The 18,336-nt window shown below is 38.6% G+C and overlaps 1 protein-coding gene across 1 annotated transcript; it reads right to left on the minus strand.

Annotated features, from left to right (window-relative positions):
* Window positions 1-542: 542 nt before the first annotated feature.
* Window positions 543-8,446, minus strand: ncam3 (neural cell adhesion molecule 3). The gene is made up of 16 exons (XM_026293008.1): window positions 8,150-8,446; window positions 7,596-7,667; window positions 7,258-7,452; window positions 6,980-7,117; window positions 6,361-6,504; window positions 6,069-6,186; window positions 5,315-5,469; window positions 5,075-5,208; window positions 4,626-4,761; window positions 4,278-4,445; window positions 3,991-4,110; window positions 3,378-3,505; window positions 3,116-3,284; window positions 2,746-2,941; window positions 2,518-2,643; window positions 543-2,321 (listed from the first exon to the last, which is right to left on the minus strand). Exons 1-16 carry the CDS (start codon window positions 8,211-8,213, stop codon window positions 2,279-2,281), a joined length of 2,106 nt encoding a protein of 701 aa, XP_026148793.1. The 5' UTR covers window positions 8,214-8,446; the 3' UTR covers window positions 543-2,278.
* Between the last annotated feature and the right edge of the window lie 9,890 nt (window positions 8,447-18,336).

Consider the following 18,336-nt stretch of genomic DNA (forward strand, 5'->3'; position numbering starts at 1 on the left):
ACATCAGGGGTAGTGTCTGTGTCAGAGGAGCAGTGTAGATTTGAAGACACAAGAAAGCAGTAAGAAATTATGCAATATCTGACTTTCAAAACAGCAATAAAGGGGCAGAGTTCTAGAAACTGTATGTTCAGTGAACTGTAAAACCACTGTAACTGCACCTTTAAGTGTGGACATAAATAGAAGCATCTAAAACATCAGCTTACATTAATTTTAGATGTAAAATTAGCTTGTGGGGTTAAAAAGTTTGGGAACTTATCTACAGAACTGTTTGTGGACAATCTCAGCAGAATATTTAATCTGGTGGAAGAAAATTTCTTTCCATAATATTTAGTTTCCAGAGGGTTCACTCTTTTTTAATGAATATTTTTTATCTTGATTGTTTTCTGAGTATACACTATGGGTTATTCTGATGTACTAATATGTATTAAAGACTTAAATGTTTTGTTTTTGTTCATTATTTTACTGTATGTGATGGAAAAACAAAAAAGCCCAAAACAAAGAAACAGAACATTCATATGTTGAGCACAAACGACATAACACAGTTTTAAAGTTCAGGTTTTATCCAACACAAATCAAACAATGTAACAAGTGTATGTACAGCTATATACAATGTTCAGTATCATATTACAACAATACAAAAACACTTCATGTTTATATTATATGCTCTAATGTGATGTCATGATGTGGATTTTTCAGTTCTGGTTTTGGACTTTTATTTTGGTTAATTTCCTGTTTTCTCCTGTGTTGATCTTGGGTAACTTTGTGTTCATTAGTTTGATCAGTGTCACCTGTTTGTCATTAGTCCTTTGCTCTGAGAGTATTTATATCTCCCATTTTTCTTTGTTCTTTGTTGGAGCATTACGTTGGTTCACATATGTTTGAGGAGTGTGTTTTGCCTGCCTGCCCACCGAGTGGCGGAGATATCAAGTGTATTTTGCCTGAGCCTGGTCGATCCAGGCTTAATAAAACGTGTGTTCTGCACTTGGGTCCTCTCCTCTCCTCCTTTATCACCATCACACCATTACTTCATAACATATGATCAGGTAAAAATGCAAATATGCAAACCCTTTATCTTTCTTTCTAAGTATCTTCTATGCACAAAAAGCTGCAACAGAATTAAATAGTTGATTTGAAAAAATGTTCCACTTCAACATCTGGAAACTGGAATTGGGATTACTGGAAACAATAATATGACTATAAATACAAAATAATTTACTATTGCTTGGTGTATCTACGGTTTTACAAAATTGCCTATTATTACCGGTACTTAAAAAAAAAGGTTTTTATAATAAAAGTTTATTTTAATTCCAGGTCCCTTAAGTGGGCAGTGTTAGTTGTCATTAAAAAAGGTTTTCACAAAAAAGTGAAAAAGTGCTAAACAGTGAAGAAAGTCAAATACAGCTTCAAATTCAAAGCCCCTCATAAGGAATACCTCTCATGTTTGATTTAAAAACAATAACTATCAGTGCATAATAATTATATTAAAGTTAGTGAGGTTTAGTTCAAGCTGAAATGACCTTTAAATGGTTTACAGGCTAATACTGATCAGGATATATTTTTTTTAACTTAATAAAACATATTGTTCAGCTTTGTATAACCAACAGAAGAGCAGCCAAATGCCTTGTTAATAAAAAGTTAATAAGAATAAATTTGAAATAAAATTGCTGACACAAACAAATATTGTTGGTTGCTGAGAAAAGAGTTACACAACATAGTTGTGGTAAAATCAAAGAAAAAGTAAAAAAAAAAAAAATTGAGCTGTCTGTGGACAACATTTGAAATTCAGCAGGTAAACATTTGTTGTGCCTTTTGAAGGTTAAATAGTAACAACTTTACCCTGTAAAACACAACCATCAAAATTACCCTGTAAAGAAAATTTGTCGTTTAAATTGAACTTGAACTGAAAATCCGAGCAAACAGAACTACAGAGATCCTTCAAAATCTCTTCCCTGCAGTCTCAGCCAGTCTTCATGTCAACTGGAGGGTTTCAGCCTGAGGAGAGGATGGTGTTGCCCCGAAAGCCTAAACATATTGTTTTCCTCTCCTCCCAATAGCACTGAGGTCTGAAATATACCAGCTTAAAAATCAAGTCAGTCAATCAAGTCTGTTTCCTACAGTGTGTCAGTTTGTCTCAACTTTCCCATGGCAGCTGTATCTTCAGTGTACAGATCACTGCCTGTTATGAGTCCGTGGTTATGACTCTGTGATTGACATCTTTTCTTGTCTATGCAGTAGATTATCACTCGGATTATGTTTCTCATCACATGGGTTTCTGGCTTCATGCACTGACAACGTGCAGGTCTCTATCTGGTTGTATTTTTCTGTGGGAAAGAAACAATTTATCAGTGAGATATCAGGATTATAACATTAAGTTGTATTAAAACTCTGGTCAAACATTAAAAATATTTTCTGTGCTATTGGCCTGATATTCTTTGACTGTGTAAATTAACCAAATGCAATAAGACAGTCATCTACTTCTCAGAACAATAAAGGTTTTTTTTCAGTCAATGATCATACTCATGCTTAGTGAGCGGGGCTTTGTCGCAGGTGACCTCTGTAAGCTGCCCCTCCTTGTTGACTGTTGGAGGCCCTGTTTGTGGTATGCTGCCTCTTGGAGTGGTCATACCCTTCAGCTTCACTCCTCTGTAGCCAACACACACACACAGATGATTCACTTATGATGACAGTTTCCTGGCAGACAAAAACCTTTGCACGAAGACACGTCCTTTATTTTTCCCTACTTACCCGTTACTGGTTCCATCTATTTCTTCGAGCATTTTCAGGCCTGGAACCTTTGGTCCAAAAATTTTCACAGCGATGGACATGAGCAGGCCACAGCGATTTCTGTAGCAGCAGGTGGCGTCTACCACCAGAAAAACCACCAAGAAAATCACCATGACAATGCCAACCACGCTGCCTTTAGTCATGCTGCTCCCTTTGTCTGGGCGAAAACAGAAAAAAGTCTAAATGACTTAACTGGAATTAAGCAATATATTTTCTTTAACATTTAATAAACATGGTCTTGTAAGTAGATCTATGTCATTTCTATAAGCACTACCAGCTGAGCCACATTTTCTGAATAAATTTATAATGGAGGAAGTAGCAGACCACATACAAGGCTGTTCTGCGATGGTGAAGTTGAACTTGCTGGGCATAGAGGAACCATTAGCATTGATGGCTGTGACTTCCAGTTGATAGTCTGAGCCAAAGGCCAAGTTCTTGAGGACGACAGAGTCAGCACGAGATGGCAGCTGCATCTCCTTCCACTCAGTCTCTTGCTTATCCTGGTTAAAGAGGGCAGAGGAGAAGATGTATGAAAGCGGGGAGGCAACAGACTGAGAAAGGCACAGACAGAGACACTTTGCTGTGTGTCTCACCTGTCTGTATCGTATGTTGAAATGCAGCACAGGAGTTCCACCATCATCAATCTGCTTAAGCGGGACAGAGAAGGAGTTGCCCTCAATTTTCATTTCATCAGATGACAAAAAAGGACTGTCAGGTTCACCTGCAGAGAGAAGTGATGACCAACTGATGACGACTGACGCACTGACATTTAATATTTATGAATAATAAACACCTAATCTACATAACATAACATCTATATGTATATATATATATATATTGCTATTTAAAGAATGATAAGAATGTCAGTTTTGTATTTCTTGGTTAAATAGGTCGCTGTGAGCTCTTTACCTCCTGAGGACAGATGATAGCGGATTACATGATGTCATCAGCAGCAAGAATGGGAATCAGGCAGCAGATGATAATGTGATGACAATGTTATGACAGTTGCATGAAAAATGAACAAAAACAATTAGTGATGGAAGATGAGGAGGGAAGGTGTTACTTGCTCTGCATATATACATACTGAGATTTATACATTCATACAAATGTATAAACACGCTAAAATATGCACTGCCTTTGCACAAAACATATGGCATGATATACAGTGTGCATTTGATGTGTGTCGTTAGTGTGTGTAGCACTTACGGATTCCCTGGGTGCGAACGATGCTTGATTCGGAGAACTTTCCCAGTCCCACTATATTAAGAGCAGCCAAACGAACTGTGTACTGTGTGTATGGCTTGAGGGATGAGATAACTAGGCGATCTAAGGCACACACACACACACACACACACACAAAAAGATATGGCTTCAGTCACTGTATAGTATAAAGTGTTATTGTTTATGTATAATAAGTTTATAAATTATGAACTGACTGATTTATCACTAGCTCTGATACACAATCTGTGAAAAGCAGTATATACAGATCTTACCTGACGCTGGCACTGTGACCTCCTTCCACTGTTCTGCTTCACTCTGTCTCCACTGCAGGACGTAACTTGTGATTGGGGTTCCTCCACTGATGGGTGGGGTTTTGAGGGAGAACAGGACTGAGGTTGGTCCAGGCAAAACCGACATGTAGTGGGGTGAACTTGGCTGGGCTGTGGATCAGGAGGCAGGAGGATTGAGAAAGAAAAACCAAAAGTTTCACAGTGGCCAAAGAACAAGTGTCAGAGGAGCATGTATAAGTAAAGTATGTGTCTCATAGATGATGTTATGTATTTTCACCTACTTTTCCTTAACTAACTATCCTAAAATAAAAGCTAGGCATAAATGCTCACTTTGTATTGCGACATCTCTTGATGCATTTCCAGATTGACTGACGGCCATGCAGGAATACAGTCCACCATCAGAGGGCACCACCTCATCTATCACCAGCACACCATCAACCACACGAACACGACCAGATGTAGAATCCTGACAAAGCACAAAAGAAAAAAGGAAAACCACATATTTGAAATACGATACATAAAGCTTATATCTATAAGTCTGGGCACATACACCAAGCAACATTGTTGCTGTTTGTTAATCACATAACAATTTCTGCTGTAAATGGAAACATTCAATTTGTTTAGATCAACACAATTTATCATTCATAGTCACAGGAACCTGGTGCATGCCGTGGTATTAAATACAAATGTGTGAAAAGAGTTGCATAATTTGGAATTTACAGTGATGGTGAGTTTGTGTAGTTGTGTGTATGTGTGTATATGCCTTTAAGCCTTTTTACCAGTGTGCGTCCATTGTGCTTGTTGAGCCAGTGTAGCTCAGGATAAGGATGGCCAGAGACGTTACAGGACACAGATACACGCTGACCCACTGGTACTCTCTGCTGCTCTGTTGACACAAACACCTCCGGAGCCTCTGAAATGAAATACCTTCATCATCACCACAGTCGCCACCTAATCAAGATTCAAAAAAAATGTTCAATAACATGTTTCCAAGGATCAGTCTAGTGAAGTGAACTAACCAAAGACATGAAGCATGGTGGTAGCACTGGCCTCAGCTATCTTGTTTGTGGCAGTGCAGACATACTCCCCATAATCTGGCCTGGCAACAGACCTTATGGTCAGCTGGCTGCGATCTGAGTTGAACTGATGACGTGAAGGGTCAAAAGCCACCGGCCTGGGGAGCAGGAAAAAAAAAGCAAAATAAACACTGAGTTCATGTAATAGTAACTGCTTAATATGTGTTCATAATATGAGAGAGGGAGGGAGAGAGAGAGAGAGAGAGAGAGAGAGAGAGAGAGAGATGCATTTGCAGATACAACAAAATGAGACAGGAGAGGAGAAAGACAGAGACCAGAAGAGGGAGACAGAGAAAAAATTGGACAGGATACAACTGATGCCACAGGACATTAACACAGCTGATAAGCAAATAACTTTGCATCAGCTTCGCACACACATGCACTTTGCTACCCAGTGGCATATAGATAAGATGTTTACGCTACATTAGTAACATAAAGAGTCAGTGGCACTAGTCTAAATATCACCTCAAAATGACACAGTTTTGCTGCTGACTGTCTGATAATTAAATATATATTTAAAAATCTTAGTGAACTTGAAAGGAAGAAATTACAATCAAAACTGAAAGCTACCTGAAAAATAAACTTACGTTTATTTGCCATCATGTGAAAGAAATATGGAGAGAACAGGTTCAGATCAGCTACGGTGTCTTTATTATACTTGTATGTTTTCAATATAATGCATAAAATCTGATCTTACATGGTCCAGGTGATATTGGGTTTTGGTAGCCCGTCCACCAAACACAGCAGAGAAATGTTGGCTTCTGGTCCAGCCATCACTTTTTTCACCTCCTCTTTCAGATGCACTTTCGGAGACGCTGCAGGAAGGGAGTGTATGTTAGCCAAATCTCTTTGTTTCTTCTATGGTTACAGAATGTTTTCCTTGAATTAATAAGGACATTATCAGGGCTATTAGTATCTGAGAACCAAAAGAAACAACAGAAAGAAAATACTGGTTCTCATCATCAGTATTTATCATGACATCTACTCACCATTGACAACAACAGAGACGGAGAGGCTCTTATAGATGGTCCTTCCTCGGATCTGGGCCTGACATATGTATGTCCCAGCATCCTCTCTTTTCACTTTTTCGATACGGAGTGTGTTATCAGACCGCTGATGCACACGCTGTCCCTCTGAAGTGAAAGATAGCAACAGGCAAATTAAGAGACAGCAAAACAAAGAGCAATGCAAAGACACCAGGAGAAAAAAAGATATAATTTTCTATGAAGCTCATTGCTCAGTGATACTCAGTCCTGTGATAGTCAACCAAAACAATAAAGTTGCAGGCCAGAAAACAATTTGAAAAAAAAAAAAAACTAAAAGTCTCTGTAGCAGGAGAACTGCAGTGTCAGGCAACAGGTATTTGTAGGTTTGTCATTACAAGAGACCTATTTAAGATTTGACATAATAATTTGACTTTTTATTTATGTAATAAAGTTGATTTGAACAGCTTTTAAAAACATGCAGCATGTACTATCCCACTCACATTTTTACTATTCCAATTATACTGAACATAGAGGTGTTTATCTACTTTTCTTGCGTGTAAATTATGCATTTGGTGCTTCGCTGTGGGTGAAATTAACCCTACATCCTGGGTGTTGTTCTTACCACTAGAAGAGATCGCTTGCTTGTCTTTAAGCCAGAGAACATCCACCCCAGGCTTGCCATTTGCCTGGCATAGCACCACTGCATCTGTGCCCTCCAGAAACTCATGATAGGTTTTGGTGTTTTCAAACGATGGACCCTCTGACAAATGGGAAGGAAGTTAGAAAAACTGAGTCCTTGTATGCTCAACATTAACAACTATTAAGATTTCTACCTCAACAAAGGATCTGCTGCAGCAGCTCACTAAGTTCAGTGTGTATGTGTGGCCAGTTGTTACGTACCATAAACAAACAGCACCTGTTGAGCATCATCTTCGTGTCCGCTGTCGAAGATACACCGACAGGTATACTTGCCCGCATCCTCCAACTTAGCATTCTTAATGACCAGTTTAGAGGAGGTCTCATCCACCTTAAACACCATTTCTTCATCAATGTCTTCACCATTTTTCAGCCATGTTATCTCTCCCTCTCCACTAGCTATAAGAGAGAGAGAGAAGGAAAGATGGAAGAGAGGGTGTTAAAATGAATGTGGAGACTTCTTTTAACACGTGAAGAAGTTGTACAGTTTGATACACAAACTCAAGTTTGGTCGGTTATCAAATGACACGAGTGTCACTCACCTTTACACAGCAGTAAGATCTCTTCTCCCACCATCACATCTTGTTTACTCAAAATGATGTCCAGCTTTGCATCTAGAGGATAAGAGATGCATTTGTCTTTTGTATCTGTTTCTCCATGTGGTCTTTATTGTTTGCCCACATGCACACACTTTTTTTCCTCAGATAAACCCTTTCCTCCCACCTGATGCTTGCTGGGGAGGTTTAAGATGATAGTTTACACAACAAATGGATTTGACATTCTTGTGACTTTTTGATTTCTTTGTGAAAACAGTAAAAACACACATTCATCTGTTTTTCCGCATGGTAAACATAGTCAACTGTTATAGGAGAGTTTTTTTTTCTTTGTTTAAACAAGCAGAATCCAACTGTATAACTGTGTTTCCCTGTTTATAAAAACTTGACACTTTGCATTTGGAACAAAAACAGTCAGATATTGGTTATTTCCTCAGTTATTTCCTGCTTATACTTTAAGACTCTCTGTGCAGTGTATATCAAAACATGCCATTACAGAATATTCTCTGCTACTAAAACTCAATAATTTCAACAGATCTTACCTGTGCTGTACACCAGCAGCAGCAGCAGCACAGCCAATTTGAAGACAGCTGATTGGTTCATCATATTCACCTGGCAGAAGGTTACCAATCCCTTCAAATCAAAACTCTGCTATTTGTACGTTTCACTGTTGTAGTTTCTGAGTCTAAACAAGTGAACAAAATGCTCAAAAGCTTATCTAGTAAAATTGGAAGAAATAAAAAATCTGTCATGCAGCAGCAAAACCTCAAGTATCTACAACTATCTATAAGTCAGTATGACACTGACAGCATCATATGTCAGATAATGTTGATGCCAGTTCTACTCCTTTAACAATGACAAGGAGACGCTCTGTGCCAGATTTTATAGGGACACAAGAGGAGATGAGAGGAAATGTGACAAGGGTGGAGGAAAGAGAGAGAGAAAGTCCAATGTTCTCATCCCCCTTCAACCCCACTGTCGGTCATTCATGAAGAGAAAAGGGAGGTGATGACTGAATGACGTCCGCCCCTCTCTCATTCTTTTCTAATTTCTTTCCTTGTTAACCCCCAAGTGTCCCTGCATACTCTCTATTTCTTTTATCTCTTTTTGTTATTATTATTATTATTGCATCTCTCCTCCTTCGTCCATCTCTCTCTTCCTTTCTCTCCACCCTGTTTCTTGTCGTTCCCTCCAGGCTACCGGATGAAAGGAGGGGAGGCAGCCCCCCCCCAGGGGAAGGAGAGATGAAGAAAGATATTTCTATCATTCCATCGTTTTTTCCTCTCTCATTTAAAAAGGGTCACATTCTTCTCAAGCACATGCACCACACTGCACATACGCTTTGCCATATTCACCACACTGCCACCATTCACATTTGCTGAAAATGTGCATCCTGTAGGACGCAGACATCAACAAACCTCAATGATGTAAGGAAAAGACATTCTTAACTTTGGAAAACAATTCATTCTCAGTGACTGCAAAACAAAGAGAATTTGATAGTGTTGACTGCCAGCTAAATCTAGTACATTTAATCATCTAGTTCAAAGGTTCAAGTTTTTGTATAGTTAACTCAAAGTCAAATCAGAAAAGACTTTAAATGTTTTATTTAAAGTTAAGTTAAACTTAATTACAGATTAAAACAAAAAAATAAAAATATTGGTTTTAGTTAAGATGCAGTGTAATGAAAAAAGACTCCCATGTATCTAACTTTTTACTGTATTTCAGTTGTTACCCTGACACTCCAGTACAGGAGTCCAGATCAGCCCTCACCATTAAAGTGGAAACTACTAGCCTGCCTGAGGTTGCACAGACACGTTTCTACTGTAGGCTGAGACAAAGAAATTCATCCAGCTACTCACTACATTCATCCCAATAGCTCTCCTGCTGCCCCATCACTAGCACCTGCATAGGCCTGAATTACAGATACTAATAAAGTCACACCAGTTAACAGTAGCTTCCTTCTTATAGTAACAGGTGTTACAGTTGCTGGAAAATATTTAAGCTGTAAATATACTTTTACTGCTCAGGAGATATTAATTACAGGGTCTAGACTAAACCGACTAGAGCCTTCATCTAGTGAACCTGACTTAGTCACACAATTTATTCCTTTTACATCATCGAGAAGAGGCTACGGACACTTTAAAGAAACCCTTATAAAATTACAATTAAAGCAAGGAAGCTTTTACTTTAACTGCAGATGTACTTTATTTAGCAGATGCAAAAGCTAACAACAAAAATAAATCAGTTTAAATCAATAAATGTGTTTAAAAATCAATAAAAATCAACAACACAATGATAAATCAGTTATTTCTGTTCTTTTGCTATCGGCCTATACTAAGTCATACGCCGTGATCAGTGCATCAGTGCACATTAATATTCATTTAATACATTGATTCCTTTTCTGTAAAACTGACTCATATATATAATCACATTTGATCATTATATGTCATGTAATGAAATACCATAAAAATCATAGTAGATTCTATGAAATCATTTATCTTCCTAATGATTCTTAACAAAGTACTCTTTAATGAGTTATGTAATCAACTGTAATATAATCAAAGTATATTCTATGAAATCATTACCCTGTTAATGATTAATTTTTACTTTTACATGGTTTAATCAATATTTCAGAATTATCTTTCTGTCTAACCTCCATATCCACTTACTACCTGTTCCACAGTGCTGCCCATCCTCACTTTTCCCTATTTTCAGTTTTACCATCAACGTCTGTTTTTCTGGGCTCTTTGACACAGTTATTATTGCTTTACAAGTACTCAAAGAAACAAGAAGACAAAATCAAACTTTTATATACACACACACACACACACACACACACACACAGACGCATTAGCACTTCTCTGTTTGTGGGGATACTCATTGGCAATGCATCTCCTAGGTGTGTGAGAAAGTGAGGACCAACCAAAATGTCCTCAATTTCTCATTTCAATGTCTTCATTCTGATGGACTAAAACTAAAAAGTTGGCAAAGCCTTACAAGTGCGCACACACACACACACACACACACACACACAGTTTACATCATTGCCCTTTCATCTCTGTGGTGTTAGTTCCCACTGCCAGTCACATTTTGTTCCTAAGGGTCCTATCACTACTATTGGCCAACAGCCAGTTTGCTCCTCCCACCTCCCCCCCTAAGCCTATCAGTGTCTCCACACTACTGTCCAGCCAGCCAATCAAAGGGTAAAGAGTCCAAAGGGGCCACCTATCAGGTTGATTATCAGGAGGCGCTATTATGGCTCATTAGATTGGAGTGTGCTCATAATTAGGGCTGTTAACAAGGGCCATTAACAAGGGTGGGCACACACAGACAGCTGCTCTGCATCACATTGGTTTGAGGTGTGTTTTTATGTGTTAATGCTCCTAATTTATGAAATTGACAAAACTGAATTTGCCATCCACATCTTTATTATTCCACAGACACCACACACTTTAAGGGGATGTTACAAGCAAAACAGTGTGGTGTTTCTTTTTCAGTATTACAGTCTTCGAATAAATGTGGTATTAGCTAAATACTGCAAGCAGCAACTAACCAGGCAACAATTAATAAGCTAGAGATGAATTTGTTGTTGGTGGAAAGTGACTGTTGTGGCCTAACGACCACATGGAAGACCACATATTAACTAATACTAATTATCACACAGCTTTAGCACTTTGAGAACTGTCTTAAACCAGCAGTTTTTATACATAAAAATAATTGTTAAGCCCTAAATACACAGTGTTACTTTTGTCCAGCCAAAGATTGTGATGCCAAGACAGAACAGAACTAAAGAGAGATCATTTTGCTTTGTGTCTAATTAATGTGTAAAAATTATATGTTTGGTTTGCTACCAAAGCAGTTTAGGACAATACAACCTGCTGGCCCTTCCTCTAAAAGGCATCTGTGTTTTCGGCCCAGTCCAGTTTATTGTCCAAGTACGCCCCTGAGTACTTGTACTCCTCCACAATGTCCATACTGATCCTGAAGATAGAAACAGAGCTTGCCAAGCCCTAGTCCTCCTCATGTCCATCATCAGTTCCTTTGTCTTTGTCAAGTGGAGCTGCAGATGGTTCTGCTCACACCAAGTGACAAAGTTGTTCACTACATATATGTCAGTTTGTCTAATACAGATAGATTTACTCCATAAACGCATTTCTTCCAAAAAGCACAAATGTCATCTGACTGAGATGAACATTACTGAATGTCAAGTTAGTACAACATGTCAAACAGTCTAATCAGCTTCTGATTAGGAGATTTTAGGCAGTGAAGGAAACTTTTATTGAACAGGAGCTAAAGTTTCAGAAATAGTTTGCCTTTAGATGTGGACGTGGATGTAATGCTTCAGTCTAGCTTTCATGTTGACAGTCTACCATCTAAAGCTTCCTCCAGATGTTTAATTAATGTAATCCAGTAATGTAGATCCCCCCGCAGTGGATGGGATTTTATTTAAATGTGAGCAAATCAGTACAAACTAACTTTAACCCCTTCCTTAGGATGGATGGCAACTAGCAAGGAGTCAGGGCCTTGTTAAAAGTCACCACAGCAGGGTGTTTGCCTGTGGACAGTATGTACAGACTAGGTCCTGGTGTCCCAGCTTTCAGTTCCATCTGCAAATACACTGATCGATATTACAAAATATGATGTCTATAGTAAAATTACAATACATCTTTGTGTCAGTGTGCATATAATACAGACAAAAGAACAATGTCAGAAACACAGCCATGTGAAACAATAACGTGACAACTGAAGACATGAGGACGAGACAGCAGGAAGAAGAGAGAGACAGGGACAGACTCCCGTGACTGGAGTAGACACACCCTCGTTCTCCCTTTGGCAGGAACAAAACTGAAACAAAACCTGTGTGTGTATGTGCTTGTCCTCAAGTATCTTTACTATACAGATAAACATGGCATTCATTTGGTAAACAGCACTGGCTAAACTTACTTAAGGTCTCAGGGAGTGAAATGGAGGTAAGACATTAGACTTCAAATATAACACTTGTCCTCCCAGTTTTATTTTCTGCCTGAGAAACACTGTGTCCGGGACCCAAGCCATCTGTTATTGTTTTCCAATGTGCCAATCACGCTAACTTTAAAAGCTCCAAAATTAGTCCAATCAGCAGCGTGCTTGACACATACTATTTCTGTAAGTTTCACTCTACCATGATCAGTAGCTGTCTGAAATATGGAGTTTATTTCCAGATTTAGAGAAACACGGTCTGAGCTTGTAAACAGGTTCAACTTCACAAGACCCACCAAAAGCATTAATAGAAAGAAGACAGAAAATAAGCTAAAATTAAAAGGAACCATGTCATTGTTCCCAATGCGGTGCTTACATGTCGTCACTCTATAGGATTACTCTAACATCAAGACACAGGAAGCACTTAGTGCTCACACACAAAGATGATAATCATTGCCTAGCCTACACACGTGCCATTAAAATGAGGTTTGCATCCATGTAATACCCAGTGCTGGACACATCCTCTGAGGAGCTAAAGAGTTCAAACTTAGGTTTAAAGGTTCCCAAAGAAAAAATACAAAGAGCGATAAATGACATCTGGCTCTGGGAAGTTGAGAAGCTGAGAAGTGGGAACAAGGATTTTTGGAAAGTTGTTGACATGACCGGGCAACAGAAGAACCAACCACTGTATTTCAGCACCTTTGAGCCAAGTTCCAGAAACCTCTAGTGTCAAACTATTTTTCATCTATGAATCTGAAAAAAAAAAAAACCAAAACAATAATATTTTAATGATTTCAAAACTTTTAATTGACAAATCAAATATTTAACCTACTTCCAAGTTTGTAAAAGGTTTTAGGGCAAACACAAAATCAAAGCACACTCAAATTAACCAATGAACTGTAATATCATGGTTCACTAGATTGTTGGATTAAATCTACTGGATTTTGTACTGACTCAGCTTTTACTGGTGGGAATGTTTTACCTATTTTTATATTGTAACCTCATGTTGCTGTTGTCACTGCTGAAATATACTGAATGAATACAACTCATATGACAGTTTTCCACAAAGTAACTAATCAGGAGGATAATTTATTAATAAGATAATAATAAATGACATTTCAGAAAAACTATTTTAGTGTTACTTGATTATAAAGCTGAACACACCACTGCCAATATTAAGCTACTGTTAGTAGTACAGTGTAACAGTGCAGTTGTAAATATGACAGTAATAGTAAGCCATGTGCTGGTTACTCCTCGCACGCAGAGCTGTGATTGCTAATGTCTGTAATATCAGTGCTGTTACTAAAATAGCAAGAGACTGGACTCTAAACAAAAGAAATACTTCCTCTATTCTCTCTATTGTTATCAATGTAAAAGTGACAGCAAAACAGATGCGAACTATATTTACCCAGCTTATATTTATACACAAAAGAGACAGTAAGAGAAATGCCCTAAGGTCATCAAAATCTCTGTTTACACCAACCATTGTTGTCACATAAACAGCTAATAAACATATAAAGCAGTGTGTTATCCTCCTGCCCACAGTATTTGTGTGCCGTGTATGTGATTTTATCAGTCACGTCTATTTTGGACTAGGCCATCCTGGCCTTCCAGGCCTCTTGTGACATATAGGAAACTCATAGTGGACTCGTCTGACAGATGGGGTGATGTGGTCTTCTAATATGTGGTTTTCTGCACGGTTTCTATCTGCATCAGTAAATTCAGATTCCCCACTGTGCAATTATCATTTTGTCATTGCCTGACAAAATTATTTTTAGTAAAAGAAACAACATGCAAGCCAAAGGTCTGTGGCACAGCAGCCACAGCCATGAGTGCAGAGTTTAGTCCTACTTAAAGGGATGGATTTTCAGCCAACACCATGTGCTTCATCAAACAGCTGTGTAGTCTAAACAATTGTCAGTGTCGCCATTGAGTCTCTCACCAGATCTTTCATCTGAATATCTAAAACAATTCTGCCAGATCCCGTTGCTGATGTTTCATTTCTCTAATTAAAATACAGCCTGTAACAACAACACCAGATCATGAGAATAGAAAACTATAAAACACACACAAAATTTAACATCAAATAGAAGAGAAATGATACTGAACTGATAATGAATTGATGTTTGCTGTAAAACCAGGTGAGAAATGGAGCTGTTTGCCACTGAAATCCCATCTAGTCTTTTTTATAGGGGTAATGCACATTTTCTAATTGAAAGTACTTTACAAAAAAATCAGGGAGAAGAATAGTAGGAAGCCAGATGGTCTACAGCCAACTCATCTTGAAACTAAACATGTTTACTTACACGCTTGTGATAATCAGCTGTCTTTTGTAGACAAACAATGAGCCTAAGCTGTTTCAGCATCTTTGTGTTCATATCTAGAAGGTTTACTTTTAAACATGGGTTCAGTTTGATCCTTCCTAAGTGAACTTTCTCTCCTCACATGTGGCTTAGCAAAATTTACACCCACATTCAATTTGTCCTCCATTTCTAATCGACAGTTGATTTACTGATAAGTTAGATGAATAACATGTGTCTGTTACAATGGAGCACTACTGTTAATGTGTCCATGGACATTTGGAGCTGAAGGGGAAGTTGTTGACCTGATCCCAGCTTAGCAACACAAACAATATCGTACCCAAAAAGAGCCCTGTTTATTTGACTTAAAGTTTATTTTGCATGCCATCACATGAGTGAATGAATTCATGTGCAAACACTACATGAAGCTGTGAGCACTTCACCAGCAGCTGATATTTTACTAGAATTTCCGTAAAGGATGTTTTCTTCCAAACACATGCAGCTTCTCATGTAGCCGACATCATTAAAACTGACTGCCTTGAAAATCTGCTGGGCTTTGGATTCTCAGTCACTTGTAACAATGTGTATTTTTTTTGAATGAATGTTTATCTAGTAAGTAACTTGTGAGTACAGGGTTTGCAGATCCCAAATCTTTTGGGGGCTGGAAAGATAAACCATTTAAATCAATGCAGTATAAAAAGCAACAACTGATACTGTGCGCTTGTACATTGACATGTAGCAGCACTCATGGGGTACAGGTTGAGTGACAGTGGTGGGTAAACTAGCACGTATTCTCTCTTTGCAACTTTACTGGAAGTTATTTGTTAGTGGGTCTTATCTTATGCTCTAGTGTTGACTGAGACCTTTTCTTTTGTTATACTGTGGCTTTGGGGAGTTGATGAGAGGAAAAGAGAAAATTTCACATATAAACATATACGGTAAACCCTCTTTTTAATCACTCTCTCTCTCTCGCTCACACACACACACACACACACACACACACACACACACACACACACACACACACAGTACAACTAGTGTAATTAGCAGCCCATAAGCAAAATATGGCCCTTTAGTGCCGAGAGAGGCTTGTGAGGAGTGGCATGCAAACAGAAGCTACTGTGCCCCAGTTTCACTAAGACATGGTCCAGTTCATTTAAATGGAACAATTACCCAACACAGTTTAAATTCCATGGATTTCAGACTATCTGACCAATATAGACTTATGTCCACTGTATATAGTGTGGATACATTTTCATGACATTATAGGTTTCAAATGGTGTATTTGCTTATATGGGTAATTTATTGCCAGGACATGTGTTCATATCAATTCAAGGCAATATTAATATCATAATACCAAATCAAGTTATTGGTTGCTATAATCATTCTTGCATACTGATTGTACTTCCAAAGAAAGATGTAGGGAAAGTCAAATAAAATGTGTATTTTCCAGTTGTTAGTCTTAACAAACCGAAATGTTCAGACTTATAAAACCAACAGCCGACAGACAGTAACATGAGAAACCGCAATGCAGGAGCAAACCACATGTACAGTCTTACAAACTAAGAAGATAGATACAAAATATTATTTTCAAGCACATGTTAATGAGAAAATGATCAAATATTCCAGATAACCATAGTTTAACTACACTGCCAACAGACAGGGATTTGTGTATATTGCTCACTGATAGGTCAACAATACTTGCTGAAAAGGTAAAAGTTGATTTAGTTTGTCAGCAATTTTTATGTTGAATTATTAACACATTGGTTTTCAAATCAAAACTGGCTCAACAACATTACTCTATATTGTACGCTAGTGAAAAATATTTATTTAATTTTTTATTTTATTCATTTATCTTTAATATACTTCGAAGACGTTTGAAGACATATTAAACTGTTGATGCATGTTGATGAGTTCACAACAGTGATGGTAAAAACATAGATATTATTTGATTCTGGACTTGCTGTACAACTGTCATGCCGGATGTTGATATAAATGCTATGTAAATACAATCACAGTGGACCCTGAGTGCTACCAGCACCATGCGCCTGCCAGTCTGACTATGTGACCGAGAGGTGGTCAAACCTACGTGACTGTTGTTGTGTCTGAGCCTCATTCAGGGATTTCTGCTGTTTATTTTGTTTAGTCTTTTTTTGGGCCCCTCTCACCACTTCCTCTTACGCTCTCTAGCGCTACTCATACCGTCATCCCTGTCGCCCCCCATAACACACCCACCCAACCACCCTCTTCCAGGCATGTGTGCAGTGTCATGCACACAGGAAGAGAGACGTGCTGCTGAAACAATAGGGCGACATCTCAATTGTAGCCAGGAGCCGTACTGCAGACGAAGCAGTGGCACATAGATGGGGTCTTATGTCACGTTTGTTACACTAAATACATGAAAAGACACAGTTAAGTAGGGGACTCTTGGTCTGGCTGGATAATTTTTAGTAATGTGTTGCATGTGACTCTCTAGCAAACATTGTGGGACAAAATGCTGTGTTTCCTTGTTCCCTCTAGTTTTATTTCTGTCCACCAGGTGAATAGTACAGATAAACAGTTCAGATATCATCTTGGAACATTTGCCTGAGAGCTCTATGATCCATCCAACTGTTCCTCCTCCCCCCTCCTAGGCTCTCTGTCTGACTGTCTGTGTCTCTACGTGACTGGTCCAGGGTCTGTCAGTGCCAATGGAGGCCGCCGTGACAGTAGATAACACTAACTAGCTTCCTGCCATTACTGCTAATTGCCCCAAGGCCCGGAACTGTGCAGACACCCTGGGTGGGGCGTGACTGAAGAGTGTGTGTGTCTGTGTGTGAGTTTGAGAAACATAAGTTATATATGGTTGATGTGTTGATTGGGCGTTGTTGGTGCATATATAGAAAATACAAGAGGATGAAAGGGTATGCAGGCAGCAGTGGGGCAGATGGGAGTGATACTATGCAGCCAGACAGAATGTGTATGTTGTCTATCACAATGCGGAGGAGGTAAACCAGGCTAAACAGCACTCTGAACTGTTGTTGAAAAATCTCTTTTGATCTACTGTGATGGACTGGTGACCTGTCCAGGGTGGACCCCTGCCTTTCACCAAAAACGGAGCTGGGATAGGCTCCAGCAGATCCCTGTGACCCTGGTTAGGAATAAGCGGATATTGATAATGGATGGATGGATGTTGCATTCTAAGAAAGACCTGTGTGCTTGATAAAAACAAGTAATAAGATACACTATGTTTGAATATAAGGAGCAATGGTAATGTAAGCGGAAAGTAAAGAAGCAAGTAGAATTTTCTATGAGGTGTCAATAAAGAGCATAGTTGATGATCAAGTAAAATGATAAAACTGTGTGTCCTGGTATTATTAAAAAGATGAATGTTTATATTGAGTCTAATATACAGTAATTTAAGTATACAAAGCCCAAAAAACCAAAAGTGTTTTTGCAAAGCCAAGCTAAATGGCTGCACAAGAGTGATC

This window comes from Mastacembelus armatus, chromosome 16, assembly GCF_900324485.2.
Source record: "Mastacembelus armatus chromosome 16, fMasArm1.2, whole genome shotgun sequence".
NCBI classification, from domain to species: Eukaryota; Metazoa; Chordata; class Actinopteri; order Synbranchiformes; family Mastacembelidae; genus Mastacembelus; species Mastacembelus armatus.